This window comes from Diadema antillarum, unplaced genomic scaffold (genome assembly GCF_040938485.1).
Source record: "Diadema antillarum isolate AM-2024a unplaced genomic scaffold, OU_Dant_1.0 seq00001612_RagTag, whole genome shotgun sequence".
In the NCBI taxonomy this organism is placed as follows: domain Eukaryota; kingdom Metazoa; phylum Echinodermata; class Echinoidea; order Diadematoida; family Diadematidae; genus Diadema; species Diadema antillarum.
The window spans coordinates 874,051-896,973 of NW_027272325.1; the positions used below are offsets into that span (position 1 = coordinate 874,051).

The following is a 22,923-nucleotide window of genomic DNA, read 5'->3' on the forward strand; positions in this document are numbered from 1 at the left end:
GTGCTCATGCATATTGCACTCAACTCGGCTAGCTCAGTCAGTCGGGGTATAGCGGTGCTGTTTTTACCAGGTCCAGTCCAGCAGGCCGGGATAGGGTACAGAGCAGTAGGCCTACAGATCCTACTTTTCAACGCCAGAAATCTTGCTGAATCAACCATCTCCTGCCACCCCAGCAAATTTGTCGTGTAGGCCTAAAATCGAATCAAGCATGGGATCTCTGAGCGCCCAGGAATGTGACATCTTGGACAGCTTGGATGATTTAGGGTGAGTCCTTCACAATTGAAATTAAATTTTAGGCCTTGAAATTAACACTTGGGCAATATGCTGGGGGGGGGGGGGGGGGGGGGGAGAGCTGTGCTAAAAGGTAGATGCCTAATTGGCCCCCTAAATCCCAGGATTGCCCTCAAACATGTTGTTACAATGTTCGATGTCCAAGCCAAACTCTGTCATGCTCACCTTAAATATTGTATGTTTTCAAGATCCAACATCAACGATGTTCATCTTATTTTAACCTTTCAATTTATTAAAGTGTGTGTTTACTGTTAGAATTTAGAAAAGTCCTTTTTTAATCAGTAAAATGTAGATTCTAGACAATAGAAATCTAGATTTACCCATTTAATCAGGGTAGGGCTTAATTAAAAAGCCAATGAAGGGGATGGCTAGTAACTGATCAGTGGGAATCAGTGGGAATGCTGGGGGATGATTGTTCCAATTCTTGTGGGATTCATTTAAGAGTACATTAGTCATTACCTCATATCTATTGCTTTTTTCCCCCAAATCTGCCAAAGATTGGAACTCCCTCCCCCACTCATTAATTTCCATCAAGGACTCAATGATATTCAAACAAAAGCTAAAGAGCACACAGCTCGATTAGATACCGTTCCCTCACAGACCGCTATCAACGTTGAGTGATGTTCCGGATGGAGCTTTTCAACCGTGATACCGTGAAACCGTGAAACCGTGAAACCGTGAAACCGTTGTGTGAAAATTATTTGCTTCAGAATTGTGTCATATTCAAGTAATGTGCAGTTAATGCCCCGTCATTGGCGTCACTGTACAGGCATGCTATCCTGGAAACATTAAACTGCACATTACTTGAATATTGAGACCATTCTGAATTACATAATTTTCACACAACAATAGATACATAATGTACTCTTAAATGAATCCCACAAGGATTGGAACAATCATCCCCCAGCATTCCCACTGATTCCCACTGATCAGTTACTAGCCATCCGGGATGCTGTAACCAGTGTGTGTTGAGGTCGCTGGTGAGATTAGGTAGGGCTAAGGCAATGGGTTCTGTCACTTCTAACATAGCAAGCTTTTGAGTATAAATTTAGATCGGAGATCTGCAACGCGAAAGCTTGTTAGACGACGCAGCCTCATCTCGGCGATCCCAGACTGGACCCAGGTTGAACAATGGAAATAATTTTCTCACACATGTGCAGAACATACCTGCCAACCATTCCGATTTTGTTGGAATCTTTGTGATTTTTTAACTCAAAATTCTGATTTTTTTGTAATAAATCAGTATAATAGTGTTGAAAATATTGAAACGGCAGTATATTAATCGTACCAGTTGACAACTCCTTGTCATTTGCAAATTTATCTATGCATTAGATTCTAGACATTCAATCATACATTGTGTATGTAGGCCTACAACCTTTAACATTACACACTGTACCTGGCTAGAGATCTGTGGTGTGTGCAGATATAGGGGATGAATTTCTTCATATTTTTGTTTGTCCCTTTTTTGCACAAAGAGAGACTAATGTACAGTGTATTTACCTAGTAGCTTGACGGCTAGTAGACCAAGTGCTCTACATATGGCCAAACTATTCAATTCAGCTAATGCTTGCCATTTGAAAAAAAAAAATAGCCAAATTTGTCACAATTATTATGTTTCAGTTTTCTTCAAAACCAAAGAAAAAAAGACATGAGTTTATATGTAGAAAGTAAAGTAGATGTGAATGTGTGTACATACAGTGTATAGTGGTAGAGTAGTTAAACATCCTTTATGCCTTGATTTGTAAACATGTTTATTCATATCTGTTATTTTCACATATACATGTACATGTACATTATTGCTTACATTTTTGTAAATATGTTTGTACTCTCATACCCCGAGAGGGGGTCAATGGAGTCAATAAAATCTTACATAGTAGGCTTTATAGGCTACTGCATTAAAAAAAGAAATTTAGTTGTTATTTTTGCCATTAAGCATTCATGGAAAGAGAATCGAAGCATTTAATTAACTATCTCACATGCATTCTTTAGATACGATGGGCCTCTCCTCACTGAGAACCTGTTCCTATCAGCTGTTGAGGCTGGACCAAGTTCCCCAGACTTCACTGGCGTGGTGGCATGGCTCTCTGCACAGCTCTGCAGCCTGTGTGAACTTGAAGCATCCGTATCCCCAACTCAAAGTAAGCAAATATATGCATAGGGCAATGCGGATATATTTTCATGTTCAGCTCGACCAAACTGCATCGAGGTTGCACAAATTTTTTCCCCAATATGTGTTGGGTTCAGTTACACTTAATGTAAATTTAAAGGACAGCGAGTTGTGGGAAGTACTGATATATATCTCTGTTGATGTTTGACATCATTGCTCATTTTGATCGCACAGGTATGGCTGAGTATTCTGTGTTAGCAAGTGCCTACTTTGAGATCTGGTACTCAGTGGACCATGGCTATTTGTCTATTTAGTGATGATGTGAATAGGATTGAACATATTTTCATTTTTCTAGCATAATGAAAGAACACTTGGCTTACCTCTTTCAAAAAGCAGGGGGAATAACATTGCCCTTTACATATATGTCAATCACAAGTCTAAAAGGAATTTCTGCTTTTCGTAAAAATGACATTTTGTGGGATTCTCTTTGTATTTTTGTCCTCAGTGAATTTTTGTAGTTTGCTCATGAATCCTTCAATGGTTGCCGGTAGCACCAAAATTTCAAAAAAATTCGTTACTTTTGAACGGATTGTCTGATTTTCTTCAAATTTCACTGATGTGTTGTACTAATAGCACTACATAATTTACTCAATCCACATTATATTTGGGGATCATTCCCCTATGAGTCCAGATAGTCACTCGAATATCACTAAGTAGAAGTTAATATCATGATATGTCAGTGGTTTTATGGAGGTTCTGTGGTGCTGCTGAGATATTGCATTAAAATGCAATGATCCCTCTTGTCTGTTGCCTATACCTCAATTATTTGTTGCATTGCATGGAACACTGCAAGTGAGGGCTGATAACTAGTGACCTCTTGGACTGTTGATTCAATCTGAGCGCGACATACAGTAGAAAAGACAAACTATAATGTCTACGCATATGTTGTTAGTGGTATGGATCCTAAACAGATGAAAATTATTGCACAAGTGAGCAATACTTACATCTGCATGTTGTAGAAAGTGTATCTCAAGATGAGTTCTTTTACTAAAAACAAACAAACCACTGTTTTCTAGATGGCGTAACTGTGGTTCCTGTTTCGTCTTATTTTGTTTTGTTTTTTTTTTCATTCCTTAGGATATATGTCTGGCAAGCCCAGACATTTTTTTTTTCTTTCTTCTTTTTACTGGTACTCTTTCACATGGATTAAATCAAATTCATTTTTAATTTATGAGCACCAATCATTCATTGATTAGTAAAAAGTAACAATTATGAGCAGTGCTGAATTACAATTTGATGTGATGATAACATTGTATTACATGCATGTTTATATAAGTGAATGATATCCATGGACTGTGAGAAGTACAGCTTGTAATTGGAGTCCATTAACATAATAATATACAAATTATGATACATTTTACTCACTCAGAGAATACAAAAATGACTCACAATACAAACACCGAGGATGCAGTGTAGACACTAGCTCTATTCTTTTGGTAATTAAGGAAATCCTTTACTGATTTGAAGCTGGAATTCCCTCTCTCTCCAGGTGCTGAAGATGCAGACACGTTTGAGCTTGAGCTGAGCGGTCTCCTCAAGGAGCTACACTGCCCTTACAAGGTCCTCACTGAAGGAGAGATGATCAACAGACTTGGCAACAAATTCAACAGACTTTGTCTCCTAGGTAACGAACTCGTCTGGGATGTAATCATTTTGTATCCCCACAGCTTCTTTAATATTCAACTGTTGCTTGATAGAGCAATTTTATGCCTGCCCTATCTGACAGTGCTTGTATTTTATGTACTGTAATTATGCACCTTCTAATTTATCAGAAGTCCATGTGGCAGAAAGCGTCCGTTGAATATCATGTATATCTGATACACCACTTTGAAAAAATGGTGCATTTCCGTTTTTGCCTGATACCCGATCGCTTGCCACTTTATTTTGCCTACAATATGTGCTGATCCTTTGTGCGCCCAGGTACCTAGCTGAACACGGCAAACATTTTCATGTTCATTCAGTGATTTGTCAAACCTGGCCTAAATGTAAAGGTAGCAGGCCCACTCAGGTGTAGCAATGTGCCAAAGTCCATTAAGAAGGCCATAATGACACAATAGGGATTTTAGGAATAAAGGAATTTCTATTCATTCGTAGTTAGTTTCCAGACATCTATGCCATTCAGCAAAGGAGATACTCTAGCGTGTGTTTCTAGTGATGAACCAAGCATATTAGGGATTCATGACACTATGTGCATTATTTGTGTCTCAAGGTTTTCTTACAGCTGAATTGCAAGCAGCCAAGATGGTTTTTGCAAGGAACCCGACAAAGGCACCCAAGCCACCTCCAGAAGATGTAAGCCCCCCCCCCCTCCATATTCAATTCAATTTTCAAGTTCATCAGCCAGATACATTTTGATGAGATCAGAATGATATGAATTGAATTAAACTATGAAGACTGTAATTGTGATATACGACAAATCTGCCCAACTTTAAGAAATGAGGGCTGTCACAGCTTTTCCTCTCAGAACTCTAATGGGATGATCAGTGAAATTTTTATTTTGTTATGCCAATTGAATTAGCCTCATTCATTCGCAAGAAATATGGCTATGTCTTTATAATTCCTTTCTAGATATATAATTATGTCGATATTAATGTATGAATGAACATTTTTGTTCTTATACTGTAATTCATATGTATGACAAATCTGCCCAACTTTGAAAAGTGATTACTGTAATACTCCTTTTGATTGTTCATTGAATTTTTGGCAGTGGCTTTAACTTCTACTCAAAATAGATGAAATTTATAGAGGTTCTCCTCAGTTGACTCTTTCTCTCTCATTTTTGTATCTTCTGTCTCTGCATCGGCCAGGCCAACTGGAAATCCAGTAGCAAGCAGCTGAAAAATATCTGCATTGGCCTGAAACTGTCCAAGCCTCCGCCCAACGTGACAGCCGTCCAGCTCTTCACCAAGCTGGAGGCGCAGCTTAAGGCGATGATTGCCAACTCCGCGCACAGCATCGGCAAGCCCCTCTTCAAGTGGAACCTGACCTCCGGCCAGTGGGTACGTGTTTGTATTACCAGTCACTTTGTATTTTCTACCAAGGGGAAGTGAAATAAACAGCATTATTAAATTCTGTTCTTCAAAAAAAACACCCAAAAAACAAAACACCATCATTCTCCAAGTCATATAAATTTTGTATTTTGTGTGCATTGCTTCATTATTATCTCCACACAGAAACTCCTGGATTCTATCAATGAGCAAATGAGGAGAGAATACAGCATCAGACGTCAGATGTTGCTGAAGCGGTTGGATGTTACCGTCCAGTCATTTGGCTGGTCAGACAGGGTCAAGGCAAGTGAACACACAATAGAAGAACATTCTTCTTTTTTTTAGCAATCACAATGTATACACATCCGTGGTGCTGTGTGCCAAAAGATTTTGCAGTAGGTAATTTGTCAATTTATACATTTTCATAATAATGGGCTGTCTGGTTGCTGATTTTTAGCGGTTCAGGTGGGGAGAAAATAAGAGATTGTGTTGAAAAGTCTGTTTGTTTGTCTGACTTTGGCATGATGAACTCAACTCTTGTATTAGTTTTTGTGTACTTGCTTGTTCATATTTTTTTTGTGTGTGTATTTGTACTACTTCTCCTTCTTCCGCTGTCGACCAAATGATTTGCCCAGAAAGAAAAATCATAGCGTCTTTTGCTCTCCTTTTACCCTTTATCTGTGTCACTTTTTTTTTATCTCTACCTGTGTATCTGTTACTGTGTCTGTAGTCCCTATCACTTGTCAAAAAAAGACTAAGAACTCACAATGGCCTTTTAAGATCGCTTTCTTCTAGCCCTTTCTCTTGTCCATTCTGTCTCTTAGGTCTCTCGCTTTTGTATCTGGGGGGTGTTTCATCAACGTTTGTCAGCGCTGACAACTTGAATCGCCATAGTAACAGTCAGTGACCAGAGCATCTCAGCCAATCAAAACCAAGGATTTTGCTGAAATTGGTCAGCACCGACAGTTGTCAGCGCTGACAAGCGTTGATGAAACACCCCCCTGTTCTCAGTAGATTAGATGGCCGTGCTATTCTACATTCAGCTTGACATTATTAACTGCAGCAAATGTGACAAACAGAGGGATAGAAGTGTCATCAAACTCGGATAAAAGGATATGAAACTATGGAATTAATGGTCACATTTTGTCGCCAGATTGTGACATTGGTTGCAACCACATATGTCATTATGAGCTGATACACAAAAGAAGTACAAATTTAATTTTTTGAGTCAATTGTTACAACCCTTTCACTTCAAACGCCATAATTGCTAGGTGATATACTTGACACTCTTTGATGTGTTTCATGATTGTCGTGCGTTGTACAGAGCAAGCAGGACAGCTTCTCCACAGAGTACAGAAGGCGCAGGAAAGAGTTGACGTCAGAGAGCACGGTCACCATTGCCAGCATGATGACGGCAAGAGAAGGTCAGTTTACTAACCCCGCGTTCACATTGGTCCCCGCGACGCGGGGACAGCCACAAGAGATCTTATCTTTTTTACAACTGACCGTTCACATTGGTATCTCATCTGTCCCCGAGCTGTGGGGGCAATTGGGGCTTGGGGCGAGCTCTGCCAGGCATAGCGCATGCGCACATCTAATGACCACAGCTGGACGCTATCAATTTCGCCCCAAGGTCACTCTCCCCTCCAAATCTTGTCCCCGTACCCGACTTGCTTGGCGGGGACGGGGGGACAAGTCCCAGTGAGCGTTCACATTATGGTTTTGGAGGAGAAAGTCCCACAGCTCGGGACTTTCCCCGCGTCGCGGGGACCAATGTGAACGCAGGTTTAGATTCTACCACTTATGCATCATCTTCATGAAAGGAAGAATAATATCATGAGGAATTTTTGACACGATAAAGTCTTGACTGTTTCGGTATGCATGTTATAACAAGATTGTGATGAAGAAACTACATTTTGACTTTTACTGTATTTCCCTCATTCTTTGTCACATTTCATAGTATGATTGAGAAATACTGTTGTACCATATGTCTCTATCTATACCTGAAGAGTTCGATTGCAAAATGAGCTAAGTGCCATTCTTAAATATTGTAAAGTAATTCCATCATCATATAGAGCAAAATAAAACCTTTCCAGTAATACCTCACTTCCAACATAACAAGGAATATTCTTGAAGTTACAACATATGATTAAAAAATCCTATATTTTCTTATCATTTTCTTTGGTTTTTTTTTTAAGCAGCTTTAATCGCAAATGTCTCAGCATAACAAGATTGGAGGTAACTCATTTAGCAATCAAATTCATCACATGTTATCATTCAGAGGTTGAATGATGAGATTGATTTAGGAATCTGTAACACCTGTGGAGATGACATTAGGCGTTTTCACATCAGCCCGATGTTTCAAAATAGTGCGCTATTTTCCGACGTGGGAAATTAACCCAATCACGAGATAGTGCACTATTTGATAATGTGAACACAAATTAGCGCGCTAATTGTATCGCTCTGATAGAGAAAATTTCTCGAGTCCAACTCGGGAAATTTCTGAAATAGCGGGATAGTAGCACGCTATTTGATAATGTGAAAACGACATGAGAAATTAGTGGGATGCATCCCATCATGCCTAGCATGTGTGACCCGATCGATCGAGGCAAACTCTACACAAATCATGAGGAATTTTTGAGAGGGCACACACATTACTGATGCTGTTTACACATACTCAGCTGTCGAATTAGCTCGAAAAAAATGCGGGCTAATTCTCTTCGGGCTGATGTGAATAAGAAATGAAATAACGCTCTAATTCGCAATCGCGAAAAATATCTCGAGCTTGGATTTTGATCGGGCTTGTGTGAAAACGCCTATTGTGTTATTTCAGAGCTATTGTAGAAGTTGGATCTCTTATCAACATGAAAGAACTAATATACTTGTTGAAAAGTTTCCCTCTCATATGGCATCATTCAATCCAAAGTGACTAATGATCCAAGGTGTTAATGTATTCCTGAAATCCCAATTCAAGCACACGCTGGCAACAATGAACTTGAGTGACAAATGTTCTTCTCATGTCGTCCACCAGACCTCGCCAAGTTGAAGAAGACAAGCAGTGGGTCTGTGAGGAAGAATACACAGTCCTCCGTCAACAAAGTCGTAATGGGCAGGGTGAGAAACTGAATTCCTTATTGTTTTATGTGTCTCTAGTCTAAGCCACAGCAATTGTCTAATTTAAATAAAGAATACTATTACTTCTGCACTAATTATCATTATCATTCAAGGTCCTTCACACTACGTGTTAATGCTGAAGACTACATCACCTCAAATGTTAACTGTGTACACCATATATTTCGCGGCCTGTCTATTTTTTATTTTTTTACATTTTTTTTAAAATTGAGACTTCCCAATATTTTTAGAGTGGTTAAACTTACTATTATGGAATGCAGCAATAGATAGACAAATGCACAAGTGTATGTTGCATTCATGATGGGTCATCATAATTAATATTTTTGTGTGGTTTAAGATTTTGGAATAGCACCAGACTCTCGAAATTCACAAAAATCAAAACTCTGCAAAATGTATGATGTTTACAGTACGTGAAAGCTTTATTTTGCTAGCCTAGCATCCTCTCGGTTCCTCTTGATATTTCGTCGAGTTCTGTCTGTTCCTGTTGTGGAGAATGTCCTGTGATGTTCCTATATTGCATTGGGTTAATTTGGTTCTCTCTCCCTTTCCTAGTGCAAATGAGTATATGCCGTCTCACGTCTGATATTCCTCATGACAGTAGTATATCATTGTCATAATCTCTTCATATACGACTCTACACCCTGCGCCATTTCCAGGTGCCAGACAGAGGGGGCCGGCCTCAGGAGGCCACCCCACCCCCACCAGAGATGCCAGCTTTCAAGCAGAGACAGGAAGGTGGACATAGAGGTATGGACAATGGACTGACCACTCTCATGGCAGTCATAGATCTATCAAGCTTGACCACATCCTATGCAGTAAGCCAAAAATTGGACCACCCTGAAGAGACCGAAAATATCACACAGAGTAACCAAAATTGTTTTTCATGCCATGCTTCTGCAATCACACATTTGAAATCCAATCCAAACACACATGACTTTACATTCAGCAGCTTAGGTATTGGGGAGCCATGAAACACACCCCAGAAAGGTATTTATATGTGCAAGGATGCAGTATTTTGTGGTCCATGGCATGTGAGAACACCAAATAGCAAATGGAGGCCCCAAACCAGACTGTTCTCTGGAGAAGGTTATCATATAGATTGCTATGAGCTTGCCAGCAAAATCCTGCTGACTTCCAGATTGTGACTTGTGGAATTCCATGTCAATTATCTGCTATCTTCAATCTTTTTTTTTCTTTCCCAACAATGTTCCGATGATCAGTGTGTTATGTGCAGTAGGTTATCAGACAATGACCCCGTTTTATCAAAAGATAAAATTGATTTTGAATTTCCGTTAATACCACACAGGCGGCCATAGACTTACAGCTGAAATCAACCATATAATCAATTTTAACTCTTCATAAAACAGGGCCCAGGTACTAATGTCATTAGATAATCAAGCAAATTATTTTTTTTTCCAATATAATATCATGATATCAGTGAATATCTTCTTTTAAAGGACGGGTTCTAGAACACATCAGTGAAAGTTTGAGGAAAATTGGACAATCGATGCAAAAGTTATGAATTTTAAAAATTTTTATGCCTCCGCAACGAAGTGGCCGGAGGCATTATGTTTTCGGGTCGTCCGTCCGTCCGTCCGTCCGTCCGTCCCGTTTTGTTTTTGTCGATATCTCAAGAACGGTGTGGTGGTTTTACATCAAACTTGGTATGAGGGTATATCCTTGGGGGATAGTACTTTGTGTGGATTTTAGGATCACATGGTCAAAGGTCAAAGGTCACAGATTATTTTGTGAAAAAAAATTGAACTTTCATGTTTTTCTCCATATCTCGCAAATGGTTCAAGGTATCTTCATGGAACTTAGTATATATGCTTGTACCGATGGGCAGTGATTATCTAGGGAAGTTGGGGGTCAGGGGTCAAAGGTCAAGGTCAACTCCTCAAAATATCACTACTTTCCTTAAAATGCAATATGCCTGAAGGTTGTTTTTTTTAAAACTTGATGTATGGCATGTATTACCCAATATATATTTTTGGGGAAGTTTCTTGCCAAAAGGTCAAAGGTCAAAAGGTAAAAGGTCAAGTGAAAGTGCTAAATTGCACTTTTTCCTCCATATCTTGAAAGTAACTCAAGGTATCATCATGAAACTTACATATTTATGCATGTTCAACCTAACAGTGATTCTCTTTGGAACTGTGAGGTCAAAGGTCAAAGGCCAGGTTTAGATAATGTTATTTTTCCATTTGATATTGAAATTATACTTTTTCTCAATACCTTGAAAATTACTCAATGCATAAACTTGTAAAAGGGTCAAAAGTCAAGTAAAAATCATCAGTTCCCCAAATACCTGCACTCTGACATTTTAATCATTCATCCAATTGAACCTAGTTTTAGGAAAGTGAACATTCAGCACATTTGTGTCAAACCTGTCATTTTAATATTTTGCCAATTGTGTGAAACTGTCATCACACATTGTCAAGACATTGTACTATAAACCTATTAGGAGAACCATGCATTATGGCGGAGGCATATCAGTAGCCGTAGCGATATATCTAGTTGTGTTGGAACCGCTGGATGAGGAGACTACTACAGCTTGTGAGTCATATGCGTACAACAGTATGAAGAAAATGTAAAGAAAATTCAACATATTTTCACTTTTTTCGCATGATAAAAGACCACTTGACTTGCCTCTTTCTAAAGGCAGGGGGAATAATATTACCCATAACATATGTCGGTAACGAGTCAAGGGAATGTGTACTTTTTTTCAAAAGATGAAATTTTGTGAAATTCTCTTTATATTTTCCTTGTATTGTTGTACGCATGTGACATCTAAGTTATTCATACACTGCAGTAGTCTTCTCATCCAGCGGTTAGTGCACAAAAACTTCAAAAATTCATAACTGTTGAACGGATTGTCCGATTTTCCTCAAACTTTCAATGATGTGTTCTACTAATATTGCTACATTCTCTCAATCCTTATGTTTATGAAGGTGAACTTGTCCTTTAAGGTAGAGAAAAATATGATAAATTCAGATAAAACAAATGTTTGATGGTCATTCACATTATCACTACTAACTGGAGAGAAACGACAGAGTAGAGAAACAGTGTAGAGAAACAGTACTGTTTGCACTTCAATAAGCCTCACACTGAGTGATGTTCCTCTTCGTTTCCTGTCATTATAGGTGGAAGAGGCGGTGGCAGGGTACAGGGAGGTAAGTTCCCAGCCCTGTTATATTGAATCTCATATGGAAGTGGTTTGGAGGAAAGATGATTGTGATATCAGGATGTCTTATAGAATATCATAGCATCGGCTGTTGTAATATGTTGAAACAGTTCTTGTAACTCATGAGTAATGTGTTCGATTGATTTATATGCCTATGCCTCAAAAGGGTGCCAAATATGTTATTTCTTGGTTTTTATGCCTCCGCCAATGAAGTGGCCGGAGGCATTATGTTTTCGGGTCGTCCGTCCGTCTGTACGTCCGTCCCGTTTTGTTTTTGTCGATATCTCAAGAACCGTGTGGTGGTTTTACATCAAACTTGGTGTGAGGGTATATCCTGGGGGGATAATACTTTATTTGGATTTTAGGGTCACGGGGTCAAAGGTCAAAGGTCACAGGTTATTTTGTGAAAAAAAAAAGGTTGAAAATTCATGTTTTTCTCCAAATCTCGCAAATGGTTCAAGGTATCTTCATGGAACTTAGTATATATGCTTGTTCCAATGGGCAGTAATTATCTAGGGAAGTTGGGGGTCATGGTTCAAAGGTCAGGGGTCAAAGGTCAAAGTCAACTCCTCAAAATATCACTACTTTCCTTATATTTAAGCAATGCCTGAAGTTTTTTTTTTTTTTTTACTTGATGTATACATGTATTACCCAATATATATTCTGTGGGAAGTTTCTTGCCAAAAGGTCAAAGGTCAAAAGGTCAAAGGTCAAGTGAAAGTGCTGAATTGCACTTTTTCCTCCATATCTCAAAAGTAACTCAAGGTATCATCATGAAACTTACATATTTATGCATGTTCAACCTAACAGTGATTCTCTTTGGAACTGTGAGGTCAAAGGTCAAAGGCCAGGTTTAGATAATGCTATTTTCCCATTTGATACTGAAATTATACTTTTTCTCAATACCTTGAAAATTACTCAATGCATAAACTTATAAAAGGGTCAAAAGTCAAGTAAAAATCATCAGTTCCCCAAATACCTGCACTCTGACATTTTAATCATTCATCCAATTGAACCTAGTTTTAGGAAAGTGAACATTCAGCACATTTGTGTCAAACCTGTCATTTTAATATTTTGCCAATTGTGTGAAACTGTCATCACACATTGTCAAGACATTGTACTATAGACCTATTAGGAGAACCATGCATTATGGCAGAGGCATATCAGTTTCCATAGAGATATATCTAGTTATTTTCTTGTCAAGTGATTTATGAAGAGTTATTATTTAGGTGTTTCTTCTTCATCCTCCCCTTTTTTTCTTCCTCTTCTACTTTAATATTTTCTTCTGCTAATTCTTCTTCTCCTCCTTTCTTCCTCTTCTTTGTCTTCTCCTTAGTGCAGTTTAGTGATGTAAAATGAGCTGGTGTATGTATTTCCCTCTATTTATATGTAATAATATTCAAGGAATAGGAGTAAAGTTTTTGATCAGTTCCTGTGATAGAAGAAGTGAGAAACAGAAACTATGAGAACAACAACAATAACATTAAGTTGAACAAAATTTCAAATATGCAATCTTATTTCTCAAAGTTTGACAGCCCATAATCTCTTTTTCGTCCTTCAGGCTGGTCAGGAGGTGGACGAGGAGGAGGTGGTGGCGGCAACTGGAACCAAGGAGGAAACTGGAACCAGGGCGGAGGAGGGGGTGGGAACTGGAACCAGGGCGGTGGTGGTGGTGGAGGAAACTGGAATTCAGGAGGAGGAGGAGGAGGAGGAGGAGGTGGAGGATATAGAGGACACAACAATTACCATGATGGAGGAGGCGGTGGCTATGGCAATCAACAGGGAGGCTATGGAGGTGGACATGGTGGTGGAGGAGGAGGAGGCTATGGAGGAGGACAAGGATATGGAGGACAAGGAGGCTATGGTGGCCAGGGAGGCTATGGTGGTGGCCAGGGAGGTTATGGGGGCCAGGGAGGTTATGGGGGTCAAGGGGGTGGAGGGAGGGGTGGCAGACGGGGTAGTGGAAAAGGGAGGGGCGGTGGTAGAGGTAGAGGGGGCGGCAGATACTGAACAAAATTACAATCATATGTTTGCAACAATATGCCTGCTAGTATACCCTAATAGACATGGAAACCATTAAAAGCAAAGCATTTGCTAGGTTTCTTTATTATTATTTGACTTCAAGTTGGTCAGTTGATAACTCGAAAGAGATAATTGTTTGTTGTTGTTTTTTTCAAAATACAAGGCTGCCTGTTTCTCATACTGATGTAATGCAGTGGTTTCCTATATCTACACTGTTAAACATAGTAGACTCTACCAAGTGTATTGCACAAATGTAGTAACTTATGACAGTCTCTTTGTCCCTATTCTATGCACTATTGCATGGTTTACCATTTGCTCAGAGCACGATTCATCAACTCTTGTAAACTTACAGTACAGAATCATGCTATAATAATTTATTATGTTTCTTTGCTAATGGCGTACCAACTTGCCCAATGTGAATTTCTGCAAGAAATAAACATTAACAAATAAATTGACAAATAGATAAAGTGAAGCAGCAAATGAGTGAAAATCTAGTAGCAGCATTAAAAAAAAGGGAAAAAAATGACATCCAAATTTATGTTTTACAGATCTGATCTGGAGAGAGGTTGACATTGTATGACAAATTATATCTCATTATGTGAATCATCGATTCTGATTGTTGAAATCTGAGGCATAAATTCCACAATTGCCGGCAGTCTCATAGTACCCAAATTGTTCCGTTGTGCTACACCACCTCATAGCACTAAACTGCCCTGTTTTTGGTACATACATGTTATGTATATGGATGTGTATACATGTAATGTGAATGCTTGGCCTCCATAGCATGAGAGGTGACCCTTGTGCGATGCAATCCCCATGCATATTTCTATGGCAATACCTGCTGTATGCACTGGTGAGGGCAATCATGAACATCCTGGTAAAATTTAGATTGAAATATAGTTATATTCGGTATATGAAACAGACATAGACTGCTTTTATTTGGGGCATTGTTGATATTATTGCTCCTCGGGTGCTCAACTCTGTGCTATGACCCTCAGAGCAAGCCCCTCGGATCATAGCATTGAGTTGAGATCTCTGGGACGGGATAATAATATTTATAATGTCCCTATAAGCAGTCCATATCTGTATATTAGCCCATTTCTTGAGCCTTGTTTCAATCTCCCGGTCAACGAGGACCTGAAAGATTCTCAGCTGATACCTTTGGAAGAAAGATTGGGGATCTACTTGCGATGTAGATGTATCAGGACAGGTTTTGAATGCAAAAGGGAATTAACTCATTGGCCATGGGATACTGGTGTGCCATGTACTTATTGTATGGGAAATTACAGTATCTGGGAGGCAAGAAGTTAAATGTGTTATCAAGTTGAAGCTGGTCCCTAGAAGTCAATAAACAGGGTAAGGCAGCATTTACCAGTATTCAACTTTATTTAATTGCTGATTGTGACAATTTTCGAGTATGAATGTCAGGTAGTATACAGAATATTGATCATGTCTCATCTGGTTTACGTTAAGATTTTGTTAAAATCTGCCAAAATGTCATCTGACTTCTTCGTAGTCTCTTTTTTTTTTTCTCATGGGGATGTGAGCTGCTCTTTCAACACTCTTCATGATTGTTAATCATTTGCATAATCAATGCAGATATACTGTATTTGGTACAACTTGCTTTTTGCTCCTCCAGACCAATGTGCCCTTTAAATGCTTGAGCCATCTTATGCAAGTACACTGGTAAAGTCAGGAGGGTAAGAAATTATCATCGTGAGGATGATATCATTTTATTCAGCCTTATGGTGAGATGTTTTCTCTTGAGAGGCAAACTTAATCCTTTATACATTCGGACACTTGCCTGTAACTAGCCATTCTTTTTCATCAGCATTCAGCAGGTACCTACAAACTTGATCTAAATCTAAGTTGTCAAGCCTAATCTGGTGAAACAATGCCTTTAAGTTCAACAGGAAGGCCATGGTGACACAATAGGGATTACAGAGGATTAGATAATCTGTATTCAGTGGTAATTAAGTCAAGACACCTGTTCAGGAAGAAAGCCCTCCAATTTGTATGCCAATTGGCGGAAAAAGCGTTGTAAAGGTTAGAAATAAAACCAATTTGTGGTGTTAGCAATATGCTGAAGCAGTTCTGTGACAGATGGCCCACTAAGCGTGTGAATGAAGGATATGGTAATCATTTTGTGGCTTCATAGCCTTCCCTGAGGATCAAACATTCAAGGAGGTCTCTGAGTCATGGGACAATGTCATAGACAAAATGGATCGTTGTTTGCCAATACTAATGAGGCATGTTGTGGAATATAATGTACGAGCTATTTTGCTGGTAGCAAATGTCCTCTGAATACAGAGCATGAAATAACTTGCCAGTTGGGAAAATGGTTCAGCATTGATATTCTTTAGTCTTTGTCACCTATTATTCTTTTATTTCTTTGGAATACCTATTTATAGAAATTTCACAATGTATGAAATACTGCTGAAATTTTGTCCGAGATGTTGCTGGTTTGAATAAACTTTTTTTTTTGAATCTTCAAAGTTTGTTTTGATATATGTGTTCCTTGTGTTTTTTTTTTCTTTTCTTTTCTTTGCAGTCTGGGCTGTAATTGATTATGACAGTCACTAGGTAGACTCATGTGTCAAAGGTTTTGAGAGAGTTGTTTTAATGAGTCATCCATTTTTGTTGTCTGTTATTTCATTTTTGCACGCACTGGAAAGGAGTTTACTGCTTTTTTGACATTGACAATTTTGACAAAATATGACTTTAAAAATAAATGATGTCACAATACACTTCAAATTGAAAGGATCAGTGAGAATATGTCCCGCTTTTAAGGAAATGTCCAAACTGAGATTTGTCATGGAATGAAATACATGTATGTATGGAGCTGTGCTTAGATGAGAGCCAGTCATCTTAACCTGTTCCACACTGATTGCTGAAATGCCCATAGACTTAATACACAGGCCACCAGGTTCCCATATGAAATGGGTTAAGTGACACCTTTTTGAAAGTAAAGCTGAATTTAAAGCATGCATTTCATAGTCAGCCATTTCTCAGTAGAAGTCATAAGTCTCATGTGGGGACATTTAGATACAAAATAGGCCCTTTTTTGCCCTTGAGACAAGGAATATGTAGCAGCTTCCAAACCATTTGTTGTAAATTTAAGTTTTTACACTGTGACTGTCGTAGCAGATGACTTCCTGACACTTCAGGAAGAATCACTTTACAGAGATATGCAGATCTGTGTTGAGCGTATTGCCAAACTTTGGAAGCAAATCAGCCGTCAGTGTGCTTAGGCATGACAAATAATGCCGCTGGATAAGATTGTGGGTAAGCTTGTGGACAAGGGAACAATACATACATAACTGGAGATATGCACAACTGTGTAAAAGTTCTTAACCCGTTGAGGACGAGTCCCGAGTATACTCGGGCAGGTGTGTATGGGAAATGCGTGTTGTAGCAAAATCAGTCTGTCCTCAATGGGTTAACCCCTGATTTTATTCAGGAGAAAAAAAATGAACATACTTTAAAGGGGAAGGCTAGTAACTGATCAGTGGGAATCAGTGGAAATGCTGGGAGATGATTGTTCCAATCCTTATGGGATTCATTCAAGAGTTCATTGTATATCTATTGTTGTGTGAAAATGATTTGCTTCAGAACGGTCTCATATTCAAGTACTGTGCAGATTAATGCTCCGTCACTGACCAGGGACGCTAACCTGGAAGCATTAAACTGCACATTACTTGAATATGAGACCATTCTGAAGCAAATCATTTTCACACAACAATAGATATACAATGAACTCTTGAATGAATCCCATAAGGATTGGAACAATCATCTCCCAGCATTTCCACTGATTCCCACTGATCAGTTACTAGCCTTCCCCTTTAAAGACCATAAGGTAGTGGTGATAGGCAAGGTTTAGTCTCATGGCATCTCATTCCTAGATTTATGGGAATAGAGATTAGTGGAGAAGGGTCTAGGGCTAAAATTCCCCCCCCCCCCCCCCCCCCCCCCCCCCGGGCAATTACCCCAGACCCTTCCCCTGACCCTAACCCTAATCCTAACCCTAACCCAAACTCTAACCCCAAACCTAACCCTAACCCTAATCTTTACTCTAACCTTATTACTAACCAGTAATTAGTCGGAGGGGGGTGGGGGGGGGTGGGGTAGTTGCCCTCGGGGGTAATCGCCCTGCTAAGGTGGAGAAACTGATTGTGAGTGAAAAAAAAAGGAAGAAAACTGCCACAAGCAGTCTTGGTGTGTGGTAATACCTTGGAATTAGCATTCACATTGATTGTTGTGTTGTTGGCAGTCAAGCCAACATGACAGACAATTTGCTATGTCTGCACTTGTGTGCAAAGTTAGTAATTACAGGCTGTATTGTGATAAACACAGGCACAGACAGATCTCATCCACGCAGTGAGACATACATTGTTCCTTCACAGTAACACACAAACTTGGAAAAAGTGCATTTTGTCATTGTTGCCTTTAAAGTTTGTGTGCTCAGTCATGCATGATGTTTGTCAACATAATTAGGTATCGATGGAAAGAGGAAGAGTTCCCCTTTCCCCGCAACCAACATTGCGCTCTCCATAGCTGACAATTATGAAATAGTAGCCCTCCAAAGTTGGATTACCTTTTCTTTTTCTTTTTTTTTTTGATATGCACTGTTATTGTGTGTATAATATTATGTCAAGACATATAATATAGCCAGCTAGATCACACATGCAGTTTTGTGTCCTAGCTGCAGTGGATTTCACTCACACCTTCCTTCACAACAACAACAACGACGACGACGACGACGACGACGATGACGACGACGACGACGACGACAACAACAACAACGTCAACATAACAACAATGTCAACATCAACAACAAGTGACGATAATACAGCCTGTGCCATATAATTACTAGAATGTTTGTAACCCCATAGGTGACTTGTTCCTTTTGCACTCTTCCAGTAAACAAATTTGCAACTTTCTAGAATTATCAGATCTTTTTATTTCATTTTTGTTCTCTAGAGCTCTCTTTATATTTTTCATCCTTACACCATCCCCTCACTTTTATATCTCTCTTCACTTTCTCCATTATATGGTTATATATAATATACATGTATAATGCCAGAGTTACTTACTGTGATGGAGATTTTAGAGATTCCATGACTCATCTCTGGAATATTTAATAATCCTTTCATATTAGGTCAGCAACCAGACAGTTCTATCAAACCTAATTATTCTAAATCAATTAAGGCATCAACTTTACATATTAACTGTTACATATTGATGTAAATTGATTGCCATCTACAACGTCCCTACACCATCCTCACTCGTATATTCACACTGAATGAAAGTATGACCTTATGTTTACAGAATGTATCAAGGATCTCGATTTCAGCTTTCATTTAGGGAGACAATGGTATGCACATTTTCCAGAATATTGTAAAAAATTGTGGTAGTCATGAACACTGTTGGAGGAATATTTCATATGTAATCAGGCTCTTTTTTCTCACGATCTGGGCAAACACTGGCTGCTCCAATCGACCCCGAAAATCCACAGTAATAGGGGAAAATAGTGAGGGTTTGATGTTTGAAGTAAAACATGAAAAGTTACGTAGTCGGAAAGAGCATTCTAGACTAATTTTTGCAGGGTGTGTGAATATTGCATTCAGAATGGGAGCTTTAAAATACGCCGAAACGCCCGATCGCTTGGAAGATTCGATCTGATGCCCAATTAGTGAAGCGCGCCAGCTACGCTGCAAATTCGTTTCAAAGTCCGTAACACGCTGAGTGATGGCAACACGATGTCGTATGCTTCGTCTGCTCAATTATCTCGAAACAAAGGACGTCCATGATCCCTGTCAAGTTATGTATATAGTTAACAAGAAGAGTAATCTACAAGTATATCCTGTGCTGGTGGGCAGATTCATATTGGTATTTGATGTGTGTTCTATCGATGTAAGGTCGTAGAAAGGTTTAGATGAGTGCTTGAAATGCGAAGACTTGGAAGGGAATCCCATCGCGCTCGCGAGCCGATTGCTGACTGTTTCGAACGCCTTAGCTTCGGCTGAGCCCGCGACCCTAGAACCGGATCCTGCACAAGTGCGCTTGTTTTCCGCTGAACTGTTTCTCGAACAGTGACGGATGAACGGATAGTATTGACTGTGTTTTCTTAACGCATCTGCGGAAAAGAACCCGGGAAAAGAACCAAAAACAGCCATCCGAGGGAATCTTCGCAGAGGACATCGATATTTTTTGACACCGCATGTCTGGTAAGAAATGTTAAGACAGTCGTTTAGAGTATTCTACGTCCTAACAACAAGCTATAACAGCAGTTGACACTACACACTACTTAGGGCCTACAGTATAATTGACAGTAGGCCTAACACTCATTTTTAAACAGTGAGCTAGGTCAAGGAGGTACAGTGTGTCACAGACACCTAAGTAATATACCACACACAAACAAAGTGGAGCCTGCGCTTTTGCGTTGTTTAAATTGTTTTCTGAAATCATCAATGCAGCCTGCCAGTTAACATCTACTGTAAAACGAGAAATGTTCGCGTGCATTTTAATTTTGCGAATTTCGCGAGCGCCAAGATTCACGAAATTAAAATGCACGCAAAATTTCTTATCTACACTATATGCATTGAACGCAAGAGGCAATTCGCGAAAATTTCTTGCCACGAAAAAGGCCGTCGGCTCCAATTCGTGGAAATTTTGTGCCGCGAATATATCATGTTTTACAGTATTCTAGACCTGGCCTGGTTCTTAAACTCCTCGATATTATACGAGTTACGACAATAGAAGAACTACTGTAAAAGTGCATATTTTTGCGTGACTAATTTTTCGCGCTTGGCCAGGTCGGAAGAGTTTCGAGTGTTTCGAAATTCTTTAAATTTTAATTCCGCGGAATCAAGACATCTGCACAGGCACATATGGCAAGCAAAAATATTCACGTGCTTTTTTTTTCGCGCTAGTTTTTGGTTGCGCGAAATGCGCAAAAATTTCCACTTTTACAGTAGTAGGGCACCACCATGACTGAACTCCAGGGGTGGGGAACCTGGAAAGCACTGCTCAATTGCTTTGATTAATATTAGGCCACCCTTTTTCTCAAATGCTGATATTGCGTTTATTGCATTTATTTCCTCTAATTTCTCCATGGGTTTGAACCATATTTATGCAATATCATTATGTTTATATTTATTTATTGATCAGCTGATTTTTAAATGTGTAAGCCATATCTGCTGTGCATTCTGTAACAAGTATAATTGTGCCCACCAAGCTCTAAACCCACACAAAGTATACTAAAATGATTTTCAACTTCCCAATATTGTTTAAAAGAGTAAACTCTATGAAAGCTTTAAAATAAAATGTTATAAAATGTAATTTGTTAACGGTAGACCATCCTAACCCATTAAAAAATGGTTGAAATAAGGGAGAGTTACAAGGTGTGCGGTTTCAGAAGGGAGAAAAGAGGATATAAATATTAGTATTGGGCATGCTGTGCAGAAAAAGAAAACATATATTTTATTTCCCAGTAAGGGCTGTGCCTGTCAAAAAAAAAAAAAATAATAATACTGTCGAGAAAAAACTGCTAATATCTTGCTTTCGGTATTGTTTTAAGTCAACAAATTTTGACAGTAGGTAGAGAAATGATTACTCTCCCAGTTAGGATGAACTTTAAAAATTTGACTCCGTCAACCTAAACGACATTGTGGTCCATTACAGAGAATGCTAATCTGCAACTACATGTGTATTTGCAGGTTGTGAGCTTGGAGGTCACAATTTTTTTTTTCCCCTGCCATAATCTGTTCGTCTTAGGAATGATATTTCTTCTCCAAAGGCGGTGCAACCTGAGAGGATGCCCTCACTAAATCCTGATATTGCAGTCTCTCTTGCTTTCTCTTTCCTGCCCTCAATCCACCTACCGTCAGCTTGTCATTGATTCATCGTAATTGGCGCCTGGCCAAGGTTTGGAGTGCAAACGAAAGAGCGCCCAGTCCCGAGAATTGTTTGTCTGTGTCACTGTGTTTCCAGAGTTGCCCTCGATATGAGAACAGACCTCTACACCCTTTGCAGTATAAATTCATGCAGTGTTGATCTGGTAGGAGTGTAGTTTTACACATTGTAATACAATTCTGGTAGCTTCTCTCTGTTATTTCTCCCACACATTGCTTTTAGCACACCGTCAATAATAGTTTGTATTCTCAACTACGATCAGTAATCATTGAAGTCTGACTTTGCAAGCGGGATCTCGAGTTGTTTTGATGGGTTACTGACTTGAAGACCCAAACCGCCAAACAGCTGCAGTCACTGATGTATATTACAGCTGTTCTACTGCCAAGATACTGATCAATGTTTGTGAGAGATGATTGTACCCATGTTCGAACATGAGACAGAGTGCTTGTAATATGTACCAAGGTGATGTTTTGAACGTTGTGGTAGACCAAAGGAAAATCTGTGAATAGTGCTGAAGTTCCGAAAAATGACATCAGAAAGACTTGAATGTTAAAACCCACATTGTATCTGAGTAGCTTGGCAGTGGAAAGTAGTTTTCACACAGCTGAAAAGCATTATAATCAAGTTTAGCATGACTACAGTGTAGTAAACTGGCCAGCAAAGCCTCTATGGTACCTGTGTATCTGTTCCAGCAAACTGTCAAATTCAAGCTTATGCATTTATTATGGGTGCACCAGGCTTGGTACTTCTCATGAAAAAGTCCTCTGTCTTTCCGGATGTATACTTCTTTTACACGTAACTTAAATAGAATCTATAATTCCCACCAATTGCTCATGTTTGTGAAGCCTTCATACACACACACATGCTGCTGAATACATGTGAGCATGTCTTTCTAAAAAAAAGTGACAACTTCAACACAGTATAATAGAGTGTGGAAACATTTAACATCACTGTTGTAATGCACAAAACTATCTGTTTTTTCCCCCAGGGGGAGGGGAGTTACAGGTTTCAGAGGGTGTTTCTGAGTTGGCATTGACCCCTGGGACCTAGCCAAAGAGACATTCTTCTAAATTGAAATGCCATGTGCTCCATATTCAAGCGACTTAAAGAAATTGAGTAAAAACAAACCAATTGAAGGTAGAAATTTCATTAAAGTTGGAAATAAAACATGAAGTACATGTACTGTTGTATTGTGATAACACCAAAATATGGGTCACTACCACAGTGTT

General features: G+C 39.2%; 2 protein-coding genes across 2 annotated transcripts in view; both read left to right on the top strand.

Moving 5' to 3' along the window:
* The first annotated feature begins 46 nt into the window (after window positions 1-46).
* On the top strand, window positions 47-16,343 carry LOC139711123 (protein FAM98A-like). The gene is made up of 12 exons (XM_071623039.1): window positions 47-264; window positions 2,281-2,429; window positions 3,948-4,082; window positions 4,668-4,750; window positions 5,266-5,457; window positions 5,632-5,748; window positions 6,770-6,869; window positions 8,477-8,559; window positions 9,234-9,392; window positions 11,718-11,747; window positions 13,320-13,745; window positions 16,332-16,343. The coding sequence occupies exons 1-12, from the start codon at window positions 209-211 to the stop codon at window positions 16,341-16,343; spliced, it is 1,542 nt and encodes a 513-aa protein (XP_071479140.1). The 5' UTR covers window positions 47-208.
* A 3,642-nt stretch (window positions 16,344-19,985) lies between these two features.
* LOC139711124 (uncharacterized) overlaps window positions 19,986-22,923 on the top strand; it is a 76,424-nt gene continuing 73,486 nt past the window's right edge. The window contains exon 1 of the mRNA XM_071623040.1: window positions 19,986-20,007. Within this exon, the coding sequence (XP_071479141.1) occupies window positions 20,001-20,007 (7 nt within the window). The 5' untranslated portion in view covers window positions 19,986-20,000. The remainder of the gene's footprint in view (window positions 20,008-22,923) is intronic.

Coding starts and splice junctions, on each gene's coding strand:
- LOC139711123 (XM_071623039.1), top strand. CDS start 209: ATGGGATCTCTGAGCGCCCAGGAATGTGACATCTTGGACAGCTTGGAT. Junction 2,430..3,947: donor ATCCGTATCCCCAACTCAAA/GTAAGCAAATAT, acceptor CTCTCTCTCCAG/GTGCTGAAGATGCAGACACG. Junction 8,560..9,233: donor ACAAAGTCGTAATGGGCAGG/GTGAGAAACTGA, acceptor CGCCATTTCCAG/GTGCCAGACAGAGGGGGCCG.